Source organism: Lemur catta, chromosome 11 (genome assembly GCF_020740605.2).
Source record: "Lemur catta isolate mLemCat1 chromosome 11, mLemCat1.pri, whole genome shotgun sequence".
NCBI classification, from domain to species: Eukaryota; Metazoa; Chordata; class Mammalia; order Primates; family Lemuridae; genus Lemur; species Lemur catta.
The window spans coordinates 81,653,321-81,677,457 of NC_059138.1; the positions used below are offsets into that span (position 1 = coordinate 81,653,321).

The 24,137-nt window shown below is 42.4% G+C and overlaps 1 protein-coding gene across 5 annotated transcripts in view; it reads right to left on the reverse strand.

The window, feature by feature from the left end:
* The window catches only part of ELMO1 (engulfment and cell motility 1), a 503,740-nt gene that overhangs the window by 233,263 nt on the left and 246,340 nt on the right, over positions 1-24,137 (reverse strand). For all 5 annotated transcript variants that reach the window (XM_045564710.1, XM_045564711.1, XM_045564715.1 and 2 more), the window contains exon 14: positions 13,447-13,551. In XM_045564710.1, the coding sequence (XP_045420666.1) occupies positions 13,447-13,551 (105 nt within the window). The remainder of the gene's footprint in view (positions 1-13,446; positions 13,552-24,137) is intronic.

Below are 24,137 nucleotides of genomic sequence, written 5' to 3' on the forward strand. Positions count from 1 at the left end.
GCCGCAAGAGGGCAGCCATTTGCAAGCCAAGGAGCCAGCTCTCGGGAGACATCAACACTTTGGGTACCTTGATCTTGGACTTCCAGCCTTCAGAACCATGAGAAAATAAATTTCTGTTATTTAAGCCACCCGGTCTGTGGTATTTTGTTATGGCAGCCCTAGCCGACAAGACAAAGGAGGTCTCTGTGGCTGGAGTTGAAGGAGGCAGCAACAGGTAGAAGGACATGAAGACAGAGAAGCAGAACACTGCAAAGCATTATGGGCCATGGCAAGGCGCTGGGCCCTTACTCTGAGTTAGCCGGGCGCCGCTGGAGGTTGTGAGCAGAGGAGTGACATACTCTGACCAATTTTGGAAGAGTCTCTCTGGCGTCTTGAAACTCTGGCTACTGTGTTGAAAATAGGCAAGGTGACACTACCAATTAAGGAGGCTATTGCACTATTACAAGAGAGAGATTTGGTGTACTGGATTACTGTAAAAGATGAAAGATTTATACGATCTGAAGAGAAACCAGAGTATAAGCACTGGATTACTGTAATGGTGTAAAGGTGGGGTTCTGGGTATATTTTGAAGGTAGAGTTAACAGAATTTGTTGGTGGAGGTTTGCTGGTAACTGAGTCTTAATGGAATAAAGAGTAAGTAATCCACTGAGCCAGGAGATGTTAGTCACTGGGAGCATCTATCAAGGTAACCCATATTCAGTGCCAGGAAACATCTAAACAGCAAAGTCTTGAGTAGATTTAACCAAGCTTAACCCCTGTGGAAGACAGATCCATTGCTAAAAGGATATTAGTAGCAAAATAACAATTAAGGAATTCAAACTATGGGGAAAAAAGATGCAAAATCAGTAATCTAAGCTTCTACCTTAGGAAACTGAAAAAGAAAAAGGACAAATTAAATCCAAAGGAAGTAGAAGAAAAGAAGTAATAAAAATTAGAGTAGAAATTGATGACATTGAAAACTGGAAAACAATAGAGAAAATCAATAAAATCAAAAGCTGGTTCTTGGAAAATATCAATAAAAATGATAAATTTCTAACCAGGCTAAACAAGGAAAGAAAAGAACAAAGATAAATTATTAGCATCAAAATTGAAAGAGGAATCAATATTATAGATTCCATGGACATATTAAAGGAATATGATGAACAACCCTATGCTCACAAATTTGATAAGTTGGATGAAATGGGCCAATTCCTTTGAAGACACAATCTACCAGAACTCACACAAGGAGAAACGGACAATCTGAATAGATCTATTTCTATTGAAGGAATTGGATCACTAATGAATAACCTTTCAAAATGAAAAGCATCAAGCCCAGATGGTTTCATTGGTGAATTCTACCAAATACTTGAACAAGAAAATGATAGCAATTTTCTACAACCTGTTCCAGAGGATAGAAATAGAACTCATCCTATGAAGCCAGCATTACCCTGATACCAAAACCAAGCAAAGACATTATAAGAAAGAAGAAAACTACAGACCAACAGCTCTGATGAGCATAAATGTAAAAATCCTCCATGAAATATTATCAAATAGGACGCAGCAAAGTATAAAAAGAATTATTATACACCACAACCAAATGGGATTTACTCCAAATATGCAAGGCTCACTCCACATTCAAAAATCAGTTAATGTAATCTGTTGTGTCAATAGGCTAAAGAAGAAAAGTCATGTAATGATATCATTAGATACAGAAAAAGCATTTGACAAAATCCAACACTCACTCATGATAAAAACTCTCAGCAAACTAAAAATAGTGCACAAGTTCCACAACTTGGCAAAGAACATCTACTTAAAACTTGGCAAAGAATATCTACTTAAAACCTATAGCTAACATTACATTTAATGGTGGGAAACTTGACTCTGCCCTTAGGATCAGGATCAAGGCTAGGACGCTACCTCTCACCATCCCTATTTACCAGCTTACTAATTAATAATCCTAGCTAATGCAATAAGACAAAAAAATGAAATAAAAGGTATACGGATTAGGAAGCAAGAAATAAAACTGTTCACAGATGACATGATTGTCTAGGTAGAAAATTCTAAAGAATCACCATGAACCCTCCTGAAACTAATAAGCAATTATAGCAAGGTTGCAGGATTTTGGCTCTTCAATTGTAACAAATGTACTACCCTAATGCAAGATGTTGTAAATATAATAGTAATAGGAGAAACTGTGTGTGGGAGAAGGGAGAGATGAGAAATACAGGAACCTTCTGTACTTTCTACTAAATTTTTCTGTAAACCTAAAACTGTTCTAAAATATTAAGTATATTATTTAAAAAGGAAAAAAATGCAGAGAAGCCTATAACATCTCCTAACTCTGGATGAACAGAAAAGAGGGGATTCCCAGAAAACTTTCCCTCTGAAAGGAATAGGAAGAAGTGAGCTATAACTCTTTGAACTCCTGCACTGAAACATGGTACAGCAATTAGAGCAGAAAAGGGAGAGGCAATAGCAAACTCCCAGCATAGCAGCTTCTGAGTTCTGCACAGTCAAGGTAGAAAACACATATTTAAAGGCAGAAGCTTAATCAATTATAGCAGAAAGAAGGAGGGCATGTCACAGAGCAGGTACTGTACTCAATAAATACATATCTAACTAGCATAGCAAGACAGAAAAATGGACAATGTGTGCTGAATTTGGAAGACCAGGCTGAAGAAATGATAGGAAGATATTAACTGGATCTAAGATAGAGAAACCATGACAGTTACTGTTGGCTCAGGTCTTGGCTAATCCTTTAGTAAGGGTGTCAACCACACATGAGCCTTCTTTAGCTTTTAACCTTATACTGCACACTGGACTTGGGTTTACAATGTGTCAACTGCATATAGTTTATTATATAGCGTGTTTTCATTTTTTTTCCTCAACCAATCTATTGCTATTTTAAAGTCCTACTGTGTCTTTTTTTTGTTTTGTTTTGAGACAGAGTCTCACTCTGTTGCCTGGGCTGGAGTGCCGTGGCATCAGCCTAGCTCACAGCAACCTCAAACTCCTGGGCTCAAGCAATCCTCCTGCCTCAGCCTCCCGAGTAACTGGGACTACAGGTGCCACCATGCCCGGCTAATTTTTCTATTTTTAGTAGAGACAGGGTCTTGCTCTTGCTCAGGCTGGTCCCCAACTCCTGACCTCAAGCAATCCTCCCTCCTCGGCCTCCCAGAGTGCTAGGATTACAGGCGTGAGCCACCGCGCCCGGCCCACCATGTCTCAAAGTTTAAAAAACAACAATGAAACGCCCACAACAAAACCTTTAGATAAAGCTAAGTAAAACTTTCTGAACCTAATGCTCAGCTTGGGGTGGTACCAAGGGAGACTGAAACAGGGAACTACCAGCTTTTAGACCTGTTTCAGATTTTGGACACCTAGTCCGGTACCAAAAGAACACAGGTGAGCATCCCAGGTGGTGTGAACACACAGCGCACACGCTGCCACATCCAGCAGTCTGCTGATACACACATGGAGAATCTGCCCTCCCTCCCTGGGATGACGGGTCTTTGGAGATAAAACCAAGCCCACATTTAACAATGATCTCATCCTGAGGCCTGAAGCATTCCATTCAAATCATTGGCTTTGGAAGCCAGAAATTCTTCCTTCCAGCCCAATTAGTAAATCTAATCACATATATTCACACTCTCAAGGGGTCCCGATTATTTGGCAGTAACAGCTTGGTTATTCACAATCAACGAAATTAATGCCGCTGTTTTTAAAACACGGAAAAAAAACTGTACATAAAAACAAACCTCCAAGCTGTGGACCTTGGTCAAAGAAAGAATAAAAATAAAAGCCAGGAACAAAGTATTCAAATAAATTATTAGACAAAGAATCATTTTTAAAGTCCCAGCAAGGCTGTGCCTCGGGGTCCTTGTTATTCTAAACTGAATCCTTGCTCCACATCACCTAGAAGGAAAATGTCACTCAAATAAAAAAGGTTCCTTTACATGAAACTGTGTGTTTAAATGGCAACATATAATTTTATTTAAAAAAAAAATTAGGAGCAATTGCTGCTGAAGCCATTTCAGGGACAAGGGGAGGGGAGGATCTGTCAGTGCTATGGGAACAAAAAATGATGTGCTACCAGGCTTTACTCCAATCATTTGCTTCATAGTTTAGTTTAATTACACATTACACACTGTCCTGTAATTATGTCGCTTGGGAAACTGCCAATTTCCCCCTTGAAATGTTAAAAGTCCCTTAATTTATTTTAAAGACTCAGCATTGCCTTCGCCAGCACCCCCGCCTTAGTGCACATGGGCTACTTGGTTCCTGTTGGCTTTAAACGCAGGCTGGTGGGCAGTGAGGGATCCACTGCGTGGTCTGGCTCTTAGTGCAGAGGCATGACTGTGCCCAGAGCTCCCAGAACACTGGCCCAGAGCAGTATACTTATAGTAAGATCTGATGCCTTTTTTTTTTTCTTTACAATTTACAGCAGGAGAAACTAAGAAACATGCCTCTTCCTTTTCCTCAGTCTCAGGAGGTCGGGATTAAAGTCCTTCATTCTCAGCAAGGGAATAAACACCCAGCACAAGACGAAGCGTCTGTTCTCCAGGAGTTTACAACAAGGGTGGAAAGGTAACAAGCACTGAGCAAATACAGCATATATGAAACCTCCAGAAGATGGCACATCAGCAAGTACTACTTCACGGACTGGGAAAGGGAACAGTCAACACAAACTGTTGGAGCCCCTTCTGTGTGCTGGCAATGCGTTCAGAACTTCACAAATGTCACTGCACATTATCAGTGTCAACGGCCACTCACTCCAGGGTCTTCAGGTACCAGGCAGATAACTAGACCACGGGCAGTATTCAGGCCTAGTAAAAGGAGTCTGGGGCTCTGAGTTAATTGGAGACTAAGGGTGAACCCTGACTGAAGGCGATTCAAATCCCCTTCCTCTTAAAAATACTGGGCTAGTGGAGCAAAACACATGGATGGGACGCATTTGAACTGTGGGCATAGGAATCCATGAGCCCCTGAATGGCACAGCGTATGGACAATGAACACAGACTCTCTGGCCTTAAAATTCAGCTCTGGCACTTCCTTAGCTGTGTGACCCTTGGGAAAACCACTTAACCTCTCCGCGTGTCAGTTTCCTCATCTGTAAAATGGACACACTGAAAGTGCCAACCTCAGAGGGGTGCCGTGACAAACTGATGAACGTGTCTGCCTAGCTGTTATCTCACAGCAAGCTCCAAAGCTGTATTTGTCACTATGATCACATTTATGCTCTCTCGCACAAGAGAGAGAAGTTGAAAAGAGTTTCCCCCCAATGGCTTTGAAGTTGACGTGGACCCTGCCGAACAGAACAGAGAGAGCTACAGACGGGACGAAGAGGGCACAAAGGTGACCTTACCTCTCCATGCCTGGGAACACTGCAGGAAAGATTACAAATGATGTGCATTAAGTACTCGAAATAGAGCAAGGGCTCAAAAGATGGCTGCTTTTTTCATACTAGGTCATCTCACAGCATTTTCTTGAGGTTTTTGCCTCAAAAACTAAGCCTCTGCTGTCCTAGTCGTGAGTCAGGGTCTAAATCACTATTTCTCCCAACTATTTTTAAAAAGTATTGGTTACTACATATGCACCATAAGGAAGAAGAACCTACTTAAAGGTTTTTCAACAGTGTAAACATACTTCAGATTTTTCATCTGTTAAAAAAAATGGCTATAATGAAAGAACTTTGAGAAAACAATTCTTAGGTAGAAATATCCATCTTTATCCATAGTCTCATTTACTTGACACATTATAAATATTTCTCTTCTGATTTGGTACAATGTTAGGAACATACCTATGTTCTGGCTCACAATTGCATGCAACCATTGTAATTCATCTTATTTTTAAAGGCATTTCTATTTTACCCCTCTCAGGCAATTTATTTTGTTCTCTAACAGTCACCACTACGCAAAGATTTTCCAACTAGACGAAATACGGTTCATAAATTATGTGGGATGCTAAAGCAAGAATTGCAGGGTTTGTCACCAAATCGTATACATTAATTATGTGATTTTTTTTGTATACCAATTATACCTCAACAAAGGTGGAAAAAAATTTCAGGATATGTAAAGAACAAGCAGTTTCCAGGATTTACTTTTCATTTTTTTTTGTCTGGGAAGCCTCAAGATTTTATAAATTCTGTTGGATAACAGCTTTGTTGGGTAAGATTTCATAAATTAGTTGGGTGGCAGCTTAATTAAGAAAGCATTTTATTTATGACATAGCACCAAATCAAACAGAAAAGGAGTCAGGTTTGTTCTAATCCATATTGACCACCCACCAGAATGTTCTCTAAGAAGAAGTGCCATTGTTTAAAATTAGGTCACCGGGAAAGGAGGCAAGTCCTAAGTGATTTTGATATAGTTAACCAGCATAATAATTTATAAAATGGTGAAATATTTACCTGCTCAATATATTGTGAAAAACTACAAAGAAATATGAAGCAAAGTTTTTATAACTTGATAGATGTGCCCAGGATAGGTCACATGTAAAAATCCCAAAGGAAAGGAGAAATCCCCCAAGTAAAAAACAAACAACTGCTCTCTTCACTTGCTTGCTTTTCTATTTCTGGTCTTTATGAACCATTCCCTGCCTTTCCTCTTCACCACCTGGTCCACAGTGGAAGGCACCAGCCAGGTGCATAGTAAGTGTTTGATAATATTTCCTGAAAAAGGCCGGGTGCAGTAGCTCATGCCTGTAATCCTAGCACTCTAGGAGGCCGAGGCAGGAGGATTGTTTGAGCTCAGGACCAGCCTGAGCAAGAGAGAAACCTCATCTCTACAAAAAGTAGAAAAATTAGCCAGGCTGGTGGCTCATGCCTATAGTCCCAGCTACTCAGGAGGCTGAGGCAGGAGGATTGCTCAAGCCCAGGAATTGGAGGTTGCAGTGAGCTATGATGACGCCACAGCACTCCACCCAGGAGACAAGGAAAAACTCTGTCAATGAATGAATGAATGTGTATGTTAAAGAGATTTTTCTTCCTTTAGTTAGATGCTTTCTAGCATCTAAGAAGATGGACTGTTCTTGTTTTCTGTGTGTAATTTTTTTTCCTCTGAAATAAATGCAAGCGATAATAGAAACATCTCATTTGCATGCATTTGGCTTTTATTGTTGTACGTTAAAAGTTTATCTAATGTTTTTGAGGGCTTGAGATTAATGCACAGTATGCTTCTGTCTGGCTGTAATGTCAAGAAGGGGCCAGACCGGCAACAAGTTCTGAACATCTGAATCCTTCTGCACATTACTTCTTGTATCACTAGTCTGACCACATGTGAATCTGGAAAGCTTTGCAATGATACCTTCACTGGGCTTGCTTATTCCTTAAAATAATATCATTTGGGTGTCAATTCAATATTTGGTAACATGCTGTTATGTCGAAAAGAGACAACCTTGATCTTCAAAGGATTTACAAACTAATAAAGACAGTGGAGATATTTTATGTGAGGTTTGTGATAAAATGGAGAGGGAAGGTGCAGCCTCTTTCACTTTCAGAAATGGCCCTGACTACACTAGATTCGGGAAGCCCTTAATGGAATACGACCACTGGTTTGCTGGTCCTGTTGTCTTTCCGTATCTTCCAGTCATGCTCTCCTGCACTCTCTCCCCTTTCCCTCCATGTTAAGAAGGATAGCACCGTTGTACCCGTCACACTCAAAGCCTGGGGACAGGAGGCTGCAGAACTGGAAAGAACCTGAGATCTGGAGTCCAAAGATGAGCTCAAATTCCCCTTGTCTATTGGCTGTTTGACAGAGCAGAATTCTCTGCACGTCTCTAAGCCCCAGCTCCTGAATCTATAAAATGGTGATGAGCACATTTATCTCCTAGGAGTTTCTTGAAGATTAATCCAACTTGTATGGCCTGTCTCGTATGTTACCTAGCCCACAATAGCTATTCATTTTCTCTGATCAAATGGGAAGGTGAATATTACCATGAAGAATTACTTCATCCTGAAACTGCCCTTTCTGTTAGTTCTAGCATTTGTCTTAAGTATTTTTTATTATGCCAGTTCCACTTCAGTGGAGCTATCATGTGTTTGGGAGCCTTAGGTTTTCCTGACATTATTTCCCGCTTTGTGGCTGAATCTTGGTTCGACCATGGTCCCCAGCACAGGTCTTCAGCCAAATGAAAATCAAGTCATTTGGGTTTCTCAGCAGTTCCTAGTGAATAATTAAATATACCAAGAACACAGGCTCTAAATCCAAAGGTTCTATAATCCAACTGAGACACTAAGCTTCCCTCTTCCAAGGCACTGAGAATTGTCTTTCTAGGGAGGAGAAAAGAAATGCGAAACAAAAACAAAATACACAACATGCTCCGCTCCATACTATAATATTATCCTGTCTCCGAAATAATGACAGAAGGATCATAAGATTGAGCCAAGCACCACCCTCCACCAGTCTCCTCATGGCGAGGGCCCAGTGCCGCTCCCATGGTGGACAGAGCTGGGGGATGAAGCATCTCCAGCAAATGAAAGCCATTATGCCCAGAGTAAGCAAGGCTCAGAAGTTGGAAATCATGCTATGCCTCTGGATTTCACTCCATTCACAGTGGGATGCTCGGATTTGCAATTCCTCCTCATGTTCTGTCCCCGTCCAAGTGTGGGGTGATTCAGTTACAGCCACTGCTTTCATTACTACACAGTTACAAAAGCTTATTCAAATATGACATGAGAAATCACTCCATCCGTTGCAAAATTCATGTGGCAAAAATACACATTTATAATTTTTGTAAGGAAAAAAGGCACGATTCTCAGATGATAAAAAAACAATTGATCATTGGCAAGAGATCATTTAAGCAAAAATTAGTCTTCACTCATGTAATTAACAAGAAATTGTTAAAAGCCATTGTGTGCTGGGCACTGTGCCAGTGGCTAGAATATGTGATCCACGGTGCCTGTTCACGAGAGTTTACAATCAATTAGGGGAGAGGGAAGAAGGTAAAGACATTTAAAGCTATAAAATGTTCTAGGAATTCAACCGCAAGTGTGTACAAGAGAGTGGATGGAGTCAGCCAGGTAGAGGAACAGGGAGTCTTCAGAGAGCAGATGACCTTTGCCATGAGGGATGTCCAACGGGCAGATGGCCAGACTGGCACTTGGGCAAAATTAGGCGTGGGAACAAAGACACAACGGTGGGGACGTGCTTGAGGCATACCGTCATTTTGTACTGACCAGGGCTACCATGGCAGTGGGAGGATGGAGAAGAGAGAAAGGTGAGTGGGCAGCGAGAGATAAAGCCCCAGAGATAGGCTGTGGGCCAGGGCTGCTCCCTGAGGCATTCTGAACTATGTTTAGAAGATCATTCTAGCAGTCGACATGGGAAGTGGATTTGAAGGTACCCGGCTTTAGCAGGGAGGCTGTTAAGATAACACTGCAACAATACAGATGAATGAGTTGGAGGGAACAAGAGATGCTTAAGGAGGCAGAACATAGCAAATGTGTTGTCTTCAGGGGTCTGAGCTCTACCACCCAGATCTCACTGCCTAGCACACAGGCCCTCCTGGATAGACGTTCCACTTTCATGTAAGTCTGGACGCTCCAAATTCCTGTCCCCTTGCAGACCTGGATTATCTATTTCCTTAATAACACCACAGCCACCACCCCGCAAGCCAGAAATTGCCCTCTTCCCTGGAGAGGGTCCAGTGTATTTTGGCTCCAAAGTAACGCATTCAAACTGCTTCTCTTCATCGCCACTCCCACCAACCTCGTTCAGGGTACTTCCGTTTCTTTATAATTTCCCAAATTTTACTTCTGCTTCTGGTTTTGATTTCTTGCATTTGTTTACTAGTGGGAGAGTGGTTTTTCTAAAATTAATTCTCACCATCTTTACTTAAAACACTTCAGAAATTCTTCACTGCCTTTAGGTCCAAACAAACCCTTTAAAAATGGCTTAAATGTCCCTAATGAACTAGCCCACATCTACCTCTCAAGCCATGAACCTATTTGTCACTCCCCGTCTCAGCCGTCCTATGACGGTCTGGCTCCCTGAACAGAGCACACACAGCCATTACGCCTTTGCTGGAGAGGTGCCCTCCATGTGCACAATATCCCAGTCACCTGGTTAACCAGCACTATCAATGCTCTGAGCCGAGATGCCACTTCCTCAGGAGCTTTCCTGACCTGACCCCCCCATGTGTGTTGGCAACTCTCCTCTGAGCACCCAGTATCCCCCTCCCCAGTCAAGACACGTGCCAAGTGACTTGGAAACTGCTTGGTATTTGTCTTAACACCACCCCCCACCGCCACCCCTCCCTTCCATCTCCAGACAGTGAACTCCCAGCATCAGAACCTGTGAGCACCCTGATCCTTGAGGACACCCCATCCCCTGGCCAGCGCTGGGCATGGGATAGTCACTCAGGAAGCACGTGCAGCCCACGCGACTGGGAAGAGCAAAGCTGCACAGACAGGCAGGCAGAAGAAGAGAAACCCACTAGGGGGGCTGAGAGTGATGGTCTAGCAGAGAAGCAAGACATACAGCGCCGGGTGCAGGGCAAGGAGGGAGGACTGGTCACTGGAAACACTGTCAGGGGTCTGGAGCAAGGCAGATGAGATGAAGGATGACAAGAATGGCCTGCCTTTGGCAGGACAGCTTCCGGAAAATGATGGGTAGAAGTCTTGGTGGAGGATGTTAAAAGGGAATGGCAGGTGAGTGAGAACATAGGCAAGAGGACAACTTGGAACACACGGGTTTGTGATACCTGGGTGTGGGGCAGCATCAAGGGTAAAGAGGGAATATTCGTGTGTGCAAGCGTGTGTGTGTATGTGTGTGTGTGTGTGTGTGTGTGTGTGTGTGTGTGTGTGTGTGTGTGTGTGACAACTCCTTTACAAAAGATCTCAACCATAAAATCAGACTGGCAAAGAAAGTGAATGGTCAGGCTATATTCAGGTACAAAATAAGCATCTATCAAATGAAAGATAGAAATAATAAATGTATAATTGAATTCATGTGTGGGAGATTGACATCATCAAAAAAAGCAGATTTTATCTAAACTTAAAAAAATGAGCCCCTCTTTATGTTTCAGAAGAAACCACTCAGCTCATGGATCCAAATTTAATCAGCTGTCCATGATCACTAGTTTCACTCGATAGCACTGCTGCACCATCACTGAGATATCTATTTTCATATTCACCCCAAAACTTCCCTGCAGAAAGCCTCAGACTTTATATATGATCCACTAACCCCATCCATTCATGGAGATAGCTTTAGTTTTCTATCTAGCAAATGCCCCGAAGTCAGATGAGACACAGGAAAAAATCAGGGATAAAGACATCTGAGATATAGAAATGTCTAACCGATGATGAAAAGTGCATGTGGACACAAAATAGCCACATTTATCTTTACAAATAGGTTTGTCTTTTAAGTCCCTATCAGATATAAAGTTCTGTCGCGTTGCCATGGTGTTAATTTCACTTACAACGTTTGCAGTGGTCCCGAATCTTTTTGGCATCAGGGACCGGTTTCATGGAAAACAATTTTTCCACAGACCGGGGTAGGGAGTGAGGGTTGGGGGGAGCGCAGCTCAAGCAGTGATGCGAGCCATGGGGAGCAGCTGTAAATACAGATGTAGCTTCTCTCCCTCTACCGCTGTGGCTCCCTGGTTCCTAAGTTTCATGGAAAAAGGATGGGAGCGGGGGCGGAGGTTGGGGACCGCAGGTTTGGAAAATGAATTGAGGAAAACAGGCTGCAAACAAGAAACTAGTTTTCATGAGACATATGCTTCTTATGCAATTAACAATACCTTCAGCATCAATAAGCTCTAATTTTAGAAACATTCATCTGCAAACATTAATCAGCTAATGGTAAATTGAATTTCTACTGGGCTTCTACTTTTCACACTCAACCCTTCAAGGCTATACAACACGGCATCTCAAAAATATTAATTTACTGACTAGGAACACAGATTACATTCCTTGAAAACATTTGTACAATAAAGGTATACACATATAAGCGAAATCAAAGCTTTATGAAAAAAATAATTTTCTTATGGAGGACTGCATTTCAGACCAAACACCTGATCCCAAACCTTTCGGAGAAATGACCATAAAATCCTCTATGTAATCAAATTACAAATATGATTAATAATAACATTTCAGAATAGGTCAAAGCTTCCCAATTTGCATGTACAGAAAAACATGTAACTTTAAAATATTTTGCCTACAGAGAACTCAGAGATTTGGCATGGCTTTATTCAAGGGAGCCCCTGCTGGGTGGTATGATTTTTCACAGTGCAGACTGTCCCACAGATTATAGGTTTGGCCAGTAGCACCCTGCTACCACCCCGCTAGGCATGGTGACAATCAAAGAAACATGCCTGCAAATTTCCAAGTGCCGTCTAGAGGAATGAATACTGCCCCAGCTGAGGACTAGTCTCTCTTGCTCACAAAGAAATTTAAGCTCAGACAAAAGGAACTGCCCATGTTTGTATCACTAGATAAAGACAGTGCCCAGGTCTTGAACTCGGGTTTCCAGGAGGCCAGTGCCTCTGAGAATCCAGCAGAGAACATCTTGGATCTACCTCATGTTGACTGAATCTGGGCTTTTCCCTCTGAGGGCAGGTAGAGGCATCAGCACAAATCTAGAGCTATAACTGAGCAACCCTCATGGGTGAGCCTTTTAAATCTGCAGTCCCACCCCCCAGTCCAAGTCCTGTTAGGACACAGGCCGTGTATCACCACCAGAGCTCCACACCCCCTCCCCCCAAACCAGCACACCCCCACCTCAGTCTGTGGAAAAATTATCTTCCGTGAAACTGGTCCCTGGTGCCAAAAAGGTTGGGGACCACTGTTCTAAGTCACTTTGCGTTAGCTTCCCATTCATTCACATGGTGTCTTCTCCACGCTGGCATTGTCCCATCAGCAGGTGGCATCTTCTATTTCTCAGGGGCCTCCGCTTCCTTCTGCCCCGCTCACAAACTGATCTCACTTAGTCCCTGGAGTTTGACTAGTCTGTTGTGAAATGTGAGAAGGCATTTGTCTTCCCTCCCCATCTCTCCCATTTTTTCTCTTTCTTTTCGTTTATCTTGCTGTATCTCCAGAATTAGACTGAACAGAAACAGGACGCCAGAGAGAATCCTGGGCCTCTTTCCAGCTTGGGGAACAAGTCTAACAGGGTCTCCACTACATCTGAGGTCATGCAGGTTTTGGGTAGATAGTGCCTTTATTTCTGTTCCTTGTTATTTAAGTTGAAGGGTTTTTGTCCTAATTCAATATTACACTATATAAAATGTTTTTCTAGTATTGACTGTATTTTTTAAAAATGTCATCATGTAGAAAACGTTTAAAAGTTAAAAATCCCCATTTCAGTGCCCCAATTGATTTCACTTAATGTTCACCCTTTTGTTTAGTTTACTGAGAAAGCCAAAAAACTGGGGTCACTCATGTAAAGGTAATCCCCCTGTTTTTGTAAATTTGGCATGAAAATTCAGTAGGAAACATGTCAATCTGAGCAGGGGCCACAAGCTTACCCGGATGTACGCGTCCTGGTGGTGCTTGGCAAAGTACAGCATGTTGTCCAGAGCCAACATGCCGGGAGGAGTCTGGGTGAAGTCCATGGCAGGGTTCACATGATTCTGTGATTAAAACAAAACGTTTGATAAGGTTAATTCTTCAGCGATTCCACCGACCACCAGGGACCTGGTTTCCCTCCTCGAGACTGATGTACCACAAGGCAAGCTCCAAATGATCAAATACGATGACACTGTCTAACTCCATGTCACCCTACTGGGGTGGGGCAGGGGCTTCTTCCTACAGCTCCTCAGGTTCGGCAAAGCCGGCTGTTATACCCAAGAGTAGGAAGCAGAGCTGAAGTCAAAATATGGGAATATTCTTACACATATAACATTGTGAGGAAAAGAAAATGACACAAAAATTATTTCTGGTGGCTGCTCTAAAGTGGAAGCAAAAGCATTTGGTGAGAAAGACCCGGGATAAAGCCACACCTCTGCCCGCACCTGAACTCCCTCATCCTCCCGTGTGCACGGGCTTCGCAAACTGTCCAGGGTTACACAGTCCACAGGCCCCTGAGCACAGGCACTGAATAACATTCAGATTCCCAGGCCCACTCTCAGGAAGAGTGTCTGGCCATGTGGTCACGTGTGACACTGAGAACCCTGAAGATTAAATAATAGTTACAAATATACTTAACCAGGGAGAAGGCCTGGCTCATCTGAATTCTCCATGTGCTTGAGATCGCCTGGGAAACACCACAAGACTCTTACTTAGAGCAGCAGACCACTCTCCACCATTAGTCACTGAAAACAATCACCACAGAACTGTCCTGAAAATTCAGATCCAAATGGTAAATGATGTAAGGGAAGGCAAGTTCTCCCCACCCCAGGTTCAATAGATTAAAAATAAATGTTAAAGAAATATTAAAAAAAAATACTGCTTTGGCCTCATGATCCAGATAATTTCTATGAAATGACATATTTTAATTTTGTACTTGAATACTTTAAACAACTTGAATCTCTATTTTGCCAGGGAAATTTTGGTTAAAGGCAATTTTTTCTAATTTCAGTACAGGAAGTCCTTTCTGTTCACTTGTTCAAGGTTCAAACAACTCACACTTGTCTAAATCATTCAGGAGTATAGCTAAACAGTCTTTCCCATGCAGATTCGAAATTTTATCAGCTAATAAACAACATCTAAGATTATGGGACAGCAGTGCTGCCTACTGGCCACAGTTTCATGGTTTCAAGAGTCTCCCTGACCATAGCTAGAGGCTATGTCAGTGCAAAGATTTGAATATTTTATTTTAACATTTTATCCTGATTCATTTATTAAAATGTTGGAAAGTTTTTAAAATACCAAAATACTGCCACTAATGACAAGAAAGACATATCTCATAAAATAAATGTAATTGTAACAAAAATAAAAAATCATTCAGCACGTCAAATGCAGTGGGGTCCCGACTTAATTGGAAATAAATGATCAGAGCGTTAATCTAAAAAGTAACTTGTAATTAAAGAGTTTATAATAGTTTTAGCTATTTAGCAAAAAAACAGCAAAACTCCTTCATTACACAGAAATTGATTATTTTCAACTTGATAAATTAGATTTTCATGAACACAGTGACATAAAAAAGTGAATAATTGCTCAGTACTTTCTGGGTCTGATGACTATGTTGCACTTCCCACGTATGAAGTCTCACCTGTGGTAGGTTCGACTGTTATCTCCATTTTACTGGTGAGGAAACTAAGGCTCGGATGGGTTCAGAAGTTTGCCCACGACCTCACATCTTGGCTTTGGCAGAGCAGGCAATGACTTCTTGAACAACATGTCTCAACAATGTTTTGTTCCTATTTTTTCCTTACCACCGGTTTCAAAGTTGAATGCATTTATTTTGGTACTTCTAGCATTTAGACTTTACAAAGATTGAGAAAAGTTTACTTGAGAAAAAAATGTAGGCTAATCAATATTAGATGCTACGCAGCACGGGCCAGCCAGCAAAGGAGGGGGAGCCAGACGTAAAAGGGAAAAACATGACATTTATTTCAGAGCTATTTCTAGTGTTGGTCTGCAAGTTTCAAAAATAAATACATGAAAAAAAGAAATCAAGTAAAAAAAATTAGTTTCTCTGAATCTAATTCCAACAAATCCCCAAAGCTATGTGTTAGAGAAGTCGACCGGGAGAAGATCATGACCATGGCTAAAGAGTCCTTAGTCTTGTTTGAATTTTGCACACAGGATCTCCATGAAGCCTCCTTCTAGTAATCACACTTCTCCTCGAGCACACATTGGGGACATCAATTAGGGCACTGCTGTTTTCAAAAAATCCTTACAGTTAAGAAAAACTATAATTGATCTTTAGGGTTCTTTTAAAGAACCATATAACTAATTAGCAAATAGTCCCAATAAAACAACACATCTACTGTGTACCAGGCTTTGCACCAAGTGTCTTGCATATGGAGCTTTTAATCCTCATAAAATCCTCACCAGGTAAATGCTATCATTATCCTCCTTTGGTAAGAAGGAAACTGAGGCACTGACAGTTTGGGTAGCAGAGCTAGTATGCAGCAGAGCCAGAATGTAAACTCTGACCAGAGGATTTTCACCATGATGGTCACCAACCTGACATTGCTGGGAATTCCACAAGGACATGCCCAATTGTTGCAGTTCTTCTCAATCAACACCATTCCCTCAGGCAGAGTGGGCCTAGGATCCATCCTTTTTAATAAAAGCTAGGATTTCTCCATCCCTCCCAGACATTACAACAGACCAAAGTCTCTCTCATGTTCAATAAACCATGTCCTAATTATCTCAAACAAATAAGCTCTTACTGAGCAAAGCCAATTAGAAAATTGCCTTTGATTTTCAATGGCTTGCCATGAATTATGAAGCATCACTACATTTCACATGAAAAAAATATTTTGTAATTGGAGGTAAACTATACTTTTTTCTCTTTCTAACTCCAGATATCCTTTTCCCAGCCTCTCTCTCCTTGAAATGATTTTCCTTATTTTGTTTTCATAGCCAGTGAAATAACTTTACAACCAGAGATTTTGATAATGGGAAAAGGAAAAGAATTGCATGCCAAAACATTTAAAAAGCTTTCTGTACTGAGACAAAAATACTCTGAGAGCCAGGCAAGGCCAACAGCTCCCCAACTTCTTTCTTATTTATGAGATGCTCTGGATACAGATTTATTTTCTTTTCTTGTTCCATGTTATTTTTTTCCACCTGTCTTGAAATGGAAGCTGCAGGAGCTTTGATAAATGGCTTGAAATTTTCCCTTGTTTTACTGCAAAGCCTGTGTACCTCTGTACATCCTTCTGAAATGCCATTTGTTAGTCCCCGTGAAAGTGCTGCTCCATGAATCACAGCAGACATCTCTCAGACCCTAGGGAAAGGGTGAATGGCTGCTTCCCTTTCCAAAACACCAGAGTTTTTAAATTTGGGAATCTGGTATCAGCCAGCAGAAGAGATCATGAGTTATTTTGTAGTGAGCACCCTATGTGCAGTTTGCGTATCTGGTTTCAGTATTTAATTCCTGGAGATCAGTTTCTCATCTGTTACCTGCACGCCAGTTTTTCAGCTGATTTATTTCAATCACATATCAAAGGGAAGGTATAAGCTCTACGACAGAAAATCTCCAAACCTGTTCTGGGTCCGTACACCATGGCCATTGGAGAGCTACAGTGAACCTTAAATATAATCTAGGCTGGTTCCCTTATTCTGTAAATTAAAAAAACTGAGTCCCTGGTGGAAAACAGTGGTGCTCAAACTTGAGCAGGCATCTGAATCGCACAGAACGGTTGTTAAAGCACCACTTGTTGGCTCTACCTCCTGAGCGTCTGATTCAGTAGGATTGGGATGGGATCCAAGAATTTGCATCTCCAATAAATTCCCAGGAGATACAGATGCTGCTAGTGGAGGACCACACTTTGAGACCCATTTGTGGACAGAATGGCTCGTCCCAAATAACACAGGCAATATAAGAAGAAGATCTAGAATCCAGACCCACCAACTCCTTGAATCCCATGCAGCTGCTAGTCCATCACACTTTAACCCACTTGCTCCCAGGTGCAAATGCATTTCAGATATACTTGCTGTTCACCTGCTCTGTGGTCAGGTCTCTCATCAATGAAACAAACTCCTTTATGCAGACAAGTGAATTGTAATTTAGAAGCTTCTCGCTTCTCTTATTGCTCAAATTTCTGACTAAAAGAGTATGTATTAGCACCTCCACAGGGAAGTAGGAAACTGATCAGTCAATATTTCTACTCTTGAGTGCTTCCTGGTTGGGGAAACAGTACTGGCACTAGTCTGAATGATTTTTAAATGATCTGTATATTTTTCAATTACTAATGCCATACTAGTCCTTCATTAGCGTGGAAAATAGAGAGATTATTACAATAATGCCTGCCAGATGGCACATTGTGGGGAAAGCCTTTGAGGATTTAGGAGTTAATATTTGTGCTATAAGAGTGCCTACATTTGCTGAACAAATACAGCATTAAAAGCAACCTATAAACCAAATCACATGGAGTGAATATTCATTTAGTCTATGAAAAGCCCCACTCAAGGGTATTTCTTGAGGCTGGTGGTTTAAGATCAAGGTCCCCAAGGGGAAGAGGGCCTTCCGTGGACTCTGTCAAAGGACACATGCCTCCCTCTGCTCTCCTCCCTCCCCCAGGAGAAGAGAGCATGTGGGTGTTTCAGCAAGCTCCCTAGAACAGCAGTTCTCTACCTTGCACCTGAAAATCCCCTGGGGGGATCTGAATAATCCTGATGTCCAGGTTATACCCCAAATCAGTTCAATGAGAAGCTCCATGGTTAGGATCCAAACAATCAGATTTTTTAAGCTCTCCAGATGATTCCAATGTCCAGCCAAGGTTGAGAACCACTTTTCCAAACCAGTGGTTCTCAAACTTAAGCAAGCATCAGAATCTCCCCGAGGGTCTGTTTACACCCAGGTTGCTGGGCCCTACCCCGGGTTTCTGGTCCAGCAGGTCTGGGGAGGAGCCCAAGAATTGCTTGCATTCATACAAGTTCCCGGGTGCTGCTGCTGATCTCTGGACCGTACTCTGACAATCACTGTGCTAAAGCCACAGTAACCAAATGCGAGAGCAGCTAGGCACCTACACCCACCAGCTGGTGGAGTCACTTCACTCCTCTGTCCCAGTGTTGGGTTAGGCACTGACCTTTAAATGACAGTTTTAAGTAGGACATACATTCTCTGAGCCGACACAGGCCCCACCACCCTCTCACCTGGCTACTTACACATGTGTATAAACGTGTAGCCTCTGACTTCCTAATCCCCAACACGGATCAGCATCCCAAAGATCCCTACAGGTAGCCTCTAGGGATCTTCAGATTCTAGCCTTTGTCCCTCCTCCGTTAAATTTAATAAAAATCAATAGATTGGATGACAACAGAGAAGACAGTCTATCAAATCTGACTTAAGACAGACAGATGGCAAATATGCTGAAAGGCAGAAAAATAATTGTGACCAGTTGTTGGCCCTGGTACCGGTGGGCATCATGCCAGGTGCTCCAAATGCACGAGTTCAGTTCCTCTTCCCAACCACCCACAGAGGCGACTAACCAGGTAAATGTCACTGTTCTCATCCTACGATGCGGTCAGAACTTGCAACTTGTGCAAGATCAAAGCTAGTAAGCAGCAAAGCCACCATTTCAATTCTGTAGCTTTTTTAAAATTTAGGTTTAAAAGGTCTTCAGTGACTAGGAATGTGAACTCCATAAGAAAGAAGGAATTTAATCGGAGAAATGTGAAGTCTTGTAAAAAGATTTTTGGAAATTCAAGCACACATCTATAGATTAAGGGCAATACGGTTTAGGAATAATTCATGAGAGCCCAGCTCCTCATCATTATTTGATGCTTTAAGGTAAAGCACAAAGAATCCTCATGAAAGAAACACCCAGAAGATGCTAAGGATTCAGGCCAATAGGTTCTAAGCCACCTTGATTCCCCACTATACCCTCCTCTCCGACACACATTCTCTTTTCTTTGCCTGGCCTCCCAGCACCTCTGCTGGTCTCTCTAATTCCATTCACCCACCTGCTTCCTCCTGGCCTTCAACCCTGGCTCTGCTTCTCTTGGCAGAGCAATTCCACAACTGCACCCCTGGAATACCCCTGCTTCAACTGAGCTTGAAGATCATCTCCAACTCCCACTAGGGAACCTCCTCCCTGGGAATGTTCTGAAACCAAGGAAAGCCCATGACCATTCATATTTTTATATTAAGAGCTAAGAGTTAGAGCTGGCAATAAGTTCAAGAGGAGTCAATTTCATGTGGCAGCCAGAAGGTTCTGGCATGTCAGGTTTCATTAACAGGAGCACAACAAGAAGAACAGAGAAGGTTCCATTGGACCAGGCCCGGCTCAGGTCACATCTGGACACCAGACACAGCCTAGGTGTCATTCTGCAAGCCGGCCTCTGACATGCAAGAAATCGTGCACAGAAGAGTGGCTAGGCAGAAGCAGAAATATCAGAACAAAGAGGCATGTCAGAAGAGTTGGGGGAAAACTTCAGATATTTAGCCCTGGGAAAAAAGAAACGTGTGTTGAAGTGGGATGGGATTGTGGGTTGGACTGCTACAGTCTTCGGGCATCTGATCGTATTCTGTGCCGCTACAGAAAACAGGATTAGCAGAGAAGTTCCTGTCCTTAAAAATACTTATAACCCCTGGCTCCTTCTCCCTCTTATCATGTAATTTTAGGTGTCTACTATCGTGCAAGGTACTGTGCAGAACAGAAATGATACCCTTCATCCAAAGGTGAATTTAAAACAAAAATAGTAGCTGCCTTCAAGGAACTTTTATCTCAGAAGTGAGTTATTAAAAGCCTTAACAATACAGCAAGACACACACTCTTATAAATAACTTCACATGTGCACGCAATGAAAGATCCCACGTTAAAAATTCTGGATTTCAGGCACATTTCCTTAGTTAAAAAAATAATATTCTTTTAAAAGTGACTCTAAAAAAGTCAGAAAAGTCCATGCACTGCCAGGGATGCAATTTATGAAAACCTGGATTGCCGCTCACTTCATTATCTTCAAGAAGCAGAATTGCGGCTTACTGAACAAAAGGATACACTCGAGCACAGCTTATTTGGTATGTTGATTCAATAGCCAATACAAAGAATTACCATAAAAACTCAATTAAAAAATGCCTTGGGAACAAATTCCATTTAAAACGAAGCTGGTTATGGTTTTTAAAAAGTCTTTATGAATAATGAAATAGTGCTGTCAAGGTTTATAAAGATATCTGCAATTTTTCTAGTCAGCTTAGCTCACGTGGGATTCAGAACAATTCAGGTACCCTGGCTCACGCTAGCAACAACACCGTGTTCTTTCTTCCCTTTCTTCTCAGCTCCTTTTTGGACCGCTCCTTTTTGGACCCTCTTTCTCCCACCTCTTGTCACTTTAAAACAAGTGATGAAGTAGTGTCACTACCATTGAAGGAGAAACAGTGGGTTTCTCCATTTCCCCTTGTGTTTCTCCCTCCCCAGGGAGAGCACACGCTAAGGTGTCCAGCAAAGGACACAGCCTATGCACAAGTGTCACTTCAGGGCATCCTCAGTAATCCATTAAGAAACCCGTTGCCTGGAGCCCAGCACAGCTCTTCGGGCTATCTCTGGTAGGGAACTCCCACCGGCACTGGAGAGGAAACCTCTTGGCCATGGTGGAGCTAGGAGCTGCCCAAGCTGCAGCTGCTACACACAGATGGACTCCCAAGGAGTCAAAGAGATGCAGAGATGTTTGCTGCACCCCAGCCTCCTCCAGAACCTAGCACTGTCTGGCCCTGGCGTGGGGCTGCAGTACAGTTGCAAAAGGAGGGGAAAAGAATCTTTCTACAATATTTATCCAGAGGCACATCCAGAGATGTTCTTTAGGGCTTTATTTATAATAGTAGAAAGGCATACATGATGATGATGATGATGATGATGATGATGATGATGATGATGATGATGATAACAGCTCTAATCGTGGTAGCAGAGCTAACAAATACACAGCAGTCAATGGGTGCCAAGTACTGTTCTAAGCCAGGGGTTGGCAAACTACAGCCCAGGGGCCAAATAAGGTCCACTACTTGTTTTTGTACAGTTGTATAAAATCTTTTTTCCTTTATGTTTTTTAATTTTTTTAATCAAATGAAGAATAATGTGTGTTGTGCAAATTACAAGAAATTCAAATTTCAGTGTCCATAACAGAAAATTTGTCGGAACTCAGTCATGTTCGTTGATGCACATGTTGCCTGTGGCTGTCCTCACACCACAGGGCAGAATCAAGAGCTGCAACAAAGGCCTGCATACGGCTCGCGAAGCCTAAATCCTACTGCCTGGCCCTCCATAGGAAACGTTCGCCAACTCTTGTTCTGACGTTTGAGCTCCCAGTGAAATCGGTCTTTATGAAAAGCTAAAAAAACCCTCCTTAATCAAGAGTTGAAAATCTCAACTCAGAAAGAAATGCTAACGTTTTGCTCCCTCAACAACACCCTGACCCCTGTGCAAATGATTAACATTTTATTCCCCTGGATAAATATTGTAATGATTTCATAGATTTCCAAACATTTAACTGGAAAAATTTTGTGTCCTGCAAATGTTACATTGAAATGAGTGCTTTCACTAAGGTTACAGGGCTAGAAGGTCCCCCATTCCCCACTGGCTAGTGTCACAGAGATTCGATGCCCAACCTCAGTGTTCTCGGGTACCTTCTCACCTGCTGTTCAAGGCAAATCTCAGACACGGATATATTCAGATATAAAAGACCACCTATAATTTTGACGTGTTAGGGACCTGGGTTGTGGCTGGTAAGCATTCGCCTCTTTCCTCCCTTCAACGTAGTTCTTATAAATGGCAAAATCTGGCTTTCAAATTTGGAGACTATGGTCTCTTTTCTACAACTGGCTACATACAATTCTTATACCTATTTTAAAGATTAACAAACTGAGGCATAGAGAGGTTAAGCATCTTGCCCACATTCTCACAACCAGCATGCTGGGATTTGAAGCCAACACTCCAGAGTCCATATTCTTAACCACCATACTGAGAAGGAAAATAAAGTAACTACATGATGGAAAATCTGCTCCAGGGAGTACCGTGCAACCTTTTAAAATTGTGTTCATGGAGAATTTAGTTATCACGAGAGAAAAGGGTAGGAATATAAAATGTATGTTAATTGTATGTTGTATATAATCTCTGTAGTAGTATATATTCCTTGTCAATGTGTATTTTATATAGAATATTCTCTATATATTCTCATGACATAAAGTGTACACGAATCAGCAACATCAAGACACTGACTTATCAGTTATGTATTTTTAAAAATGCATTAAAAAACTAGAAGGGAGGTTCACCAAAGCATTAATAATAATGATTGGTAGTGGTGGGAAGATGAGTAATTTTTTTCTATCTGTTCATATTTTGCTAACTTTTCCTCATGTCTTCATTGCATTGATTTTTACTTGTATTTGATTAGGGGTGTGCCCACTGTTCTCTAACACGGAAATAAATTCATTTTACAGGAGAACATGAGAAACAGTCTGGATTCTCATCCTGGAGTCTGCTCGAGTGTTTGCTGAAGCTGTCTCTGCAGGTCTGTGTGCAGCTGTGGCAGAGGGACGACCCTGGGCAGAAAGCTTCATGCCCAACTGCTCCCCCCAAGTAAGTCCCTCCCAGGCAGGGCGGATGGCCCGTGTCCTGCAGGCAGCCTTCCAAACTCCTGCCACCACGTGGGGTGAGAATGGTGTCGTTCTGATAGAAGAGGCCAGGAGGAGCATCTGTGATCTGAACCCTCAGAATCAGGGGCCGTCTGAGGTCCTGAGGCCTCTTGGGCACAGTAGGCCATTCCAGAGTGTTTGCTTAAGTTGCCTGCCTGCCCTGGTGCAGCCCCCGGGCCTTAAACTTCCCCCCAACCCCCTGCTTTATCCTGACCCTTTAGGCCAGCACCTCCTGGAGCCTGATTTCAAAGTTCCTCAGGGGATTGTAAATCAGGGCTTCAGCCCAGGTGAGTCCTGTCACCACCGACTGGGTAATCCTAGGCCAGCTCTAGGGGATCCCTGCACATGTTGACAGTGAGACGATGTCATCCTGAGGGGACCTTCCAGCTATGAAGCCCTGTGACCTGTAAATATTCAGGGTTCCACAAACATACTGGGTTAAACCACTGAACTGCTGATAACTGGCCACTTTTGACCTACAAAAATGTAATGTTACACGGTTCAACCTCGTAACAGTGGAGCTAAACAGGTGCAATCACACCCTGCGGTCTTGAAAGTTTCTGAAAGGAGATGGCTTTCTGGAGAATGTGATGGAAGCGATTGCAGGGGAAACCGGCCGGAGCTGAGGATACACAGCTCAGAGGGATGGCTATCGCTTCGGCTTGAAAATGAGTGTTGAAATTAATTTTTTAAATTAACTTTTTCAAATGCATCTTGTGACAACCCACTATGAAACCAGCAAGTACCGAAGAGGAATTATCCACTCTCTTTCAGTATTGCTGGTCAGGAACAGCAGAAATACAGTGAACTCTGCTTTAGTTTTGTTTCCGCCATTCACATCTGTGCATCTGCCAACAGTGTCACTGCCCCTCGCTCAGCCCAGAGAATAAGCTTCTGAGGATGAGAATCTGAGTCCATCACCAGCCAGAGATGTAATAAACCTTGAAGGAGGCTGGAAAGTATTGGAAATGT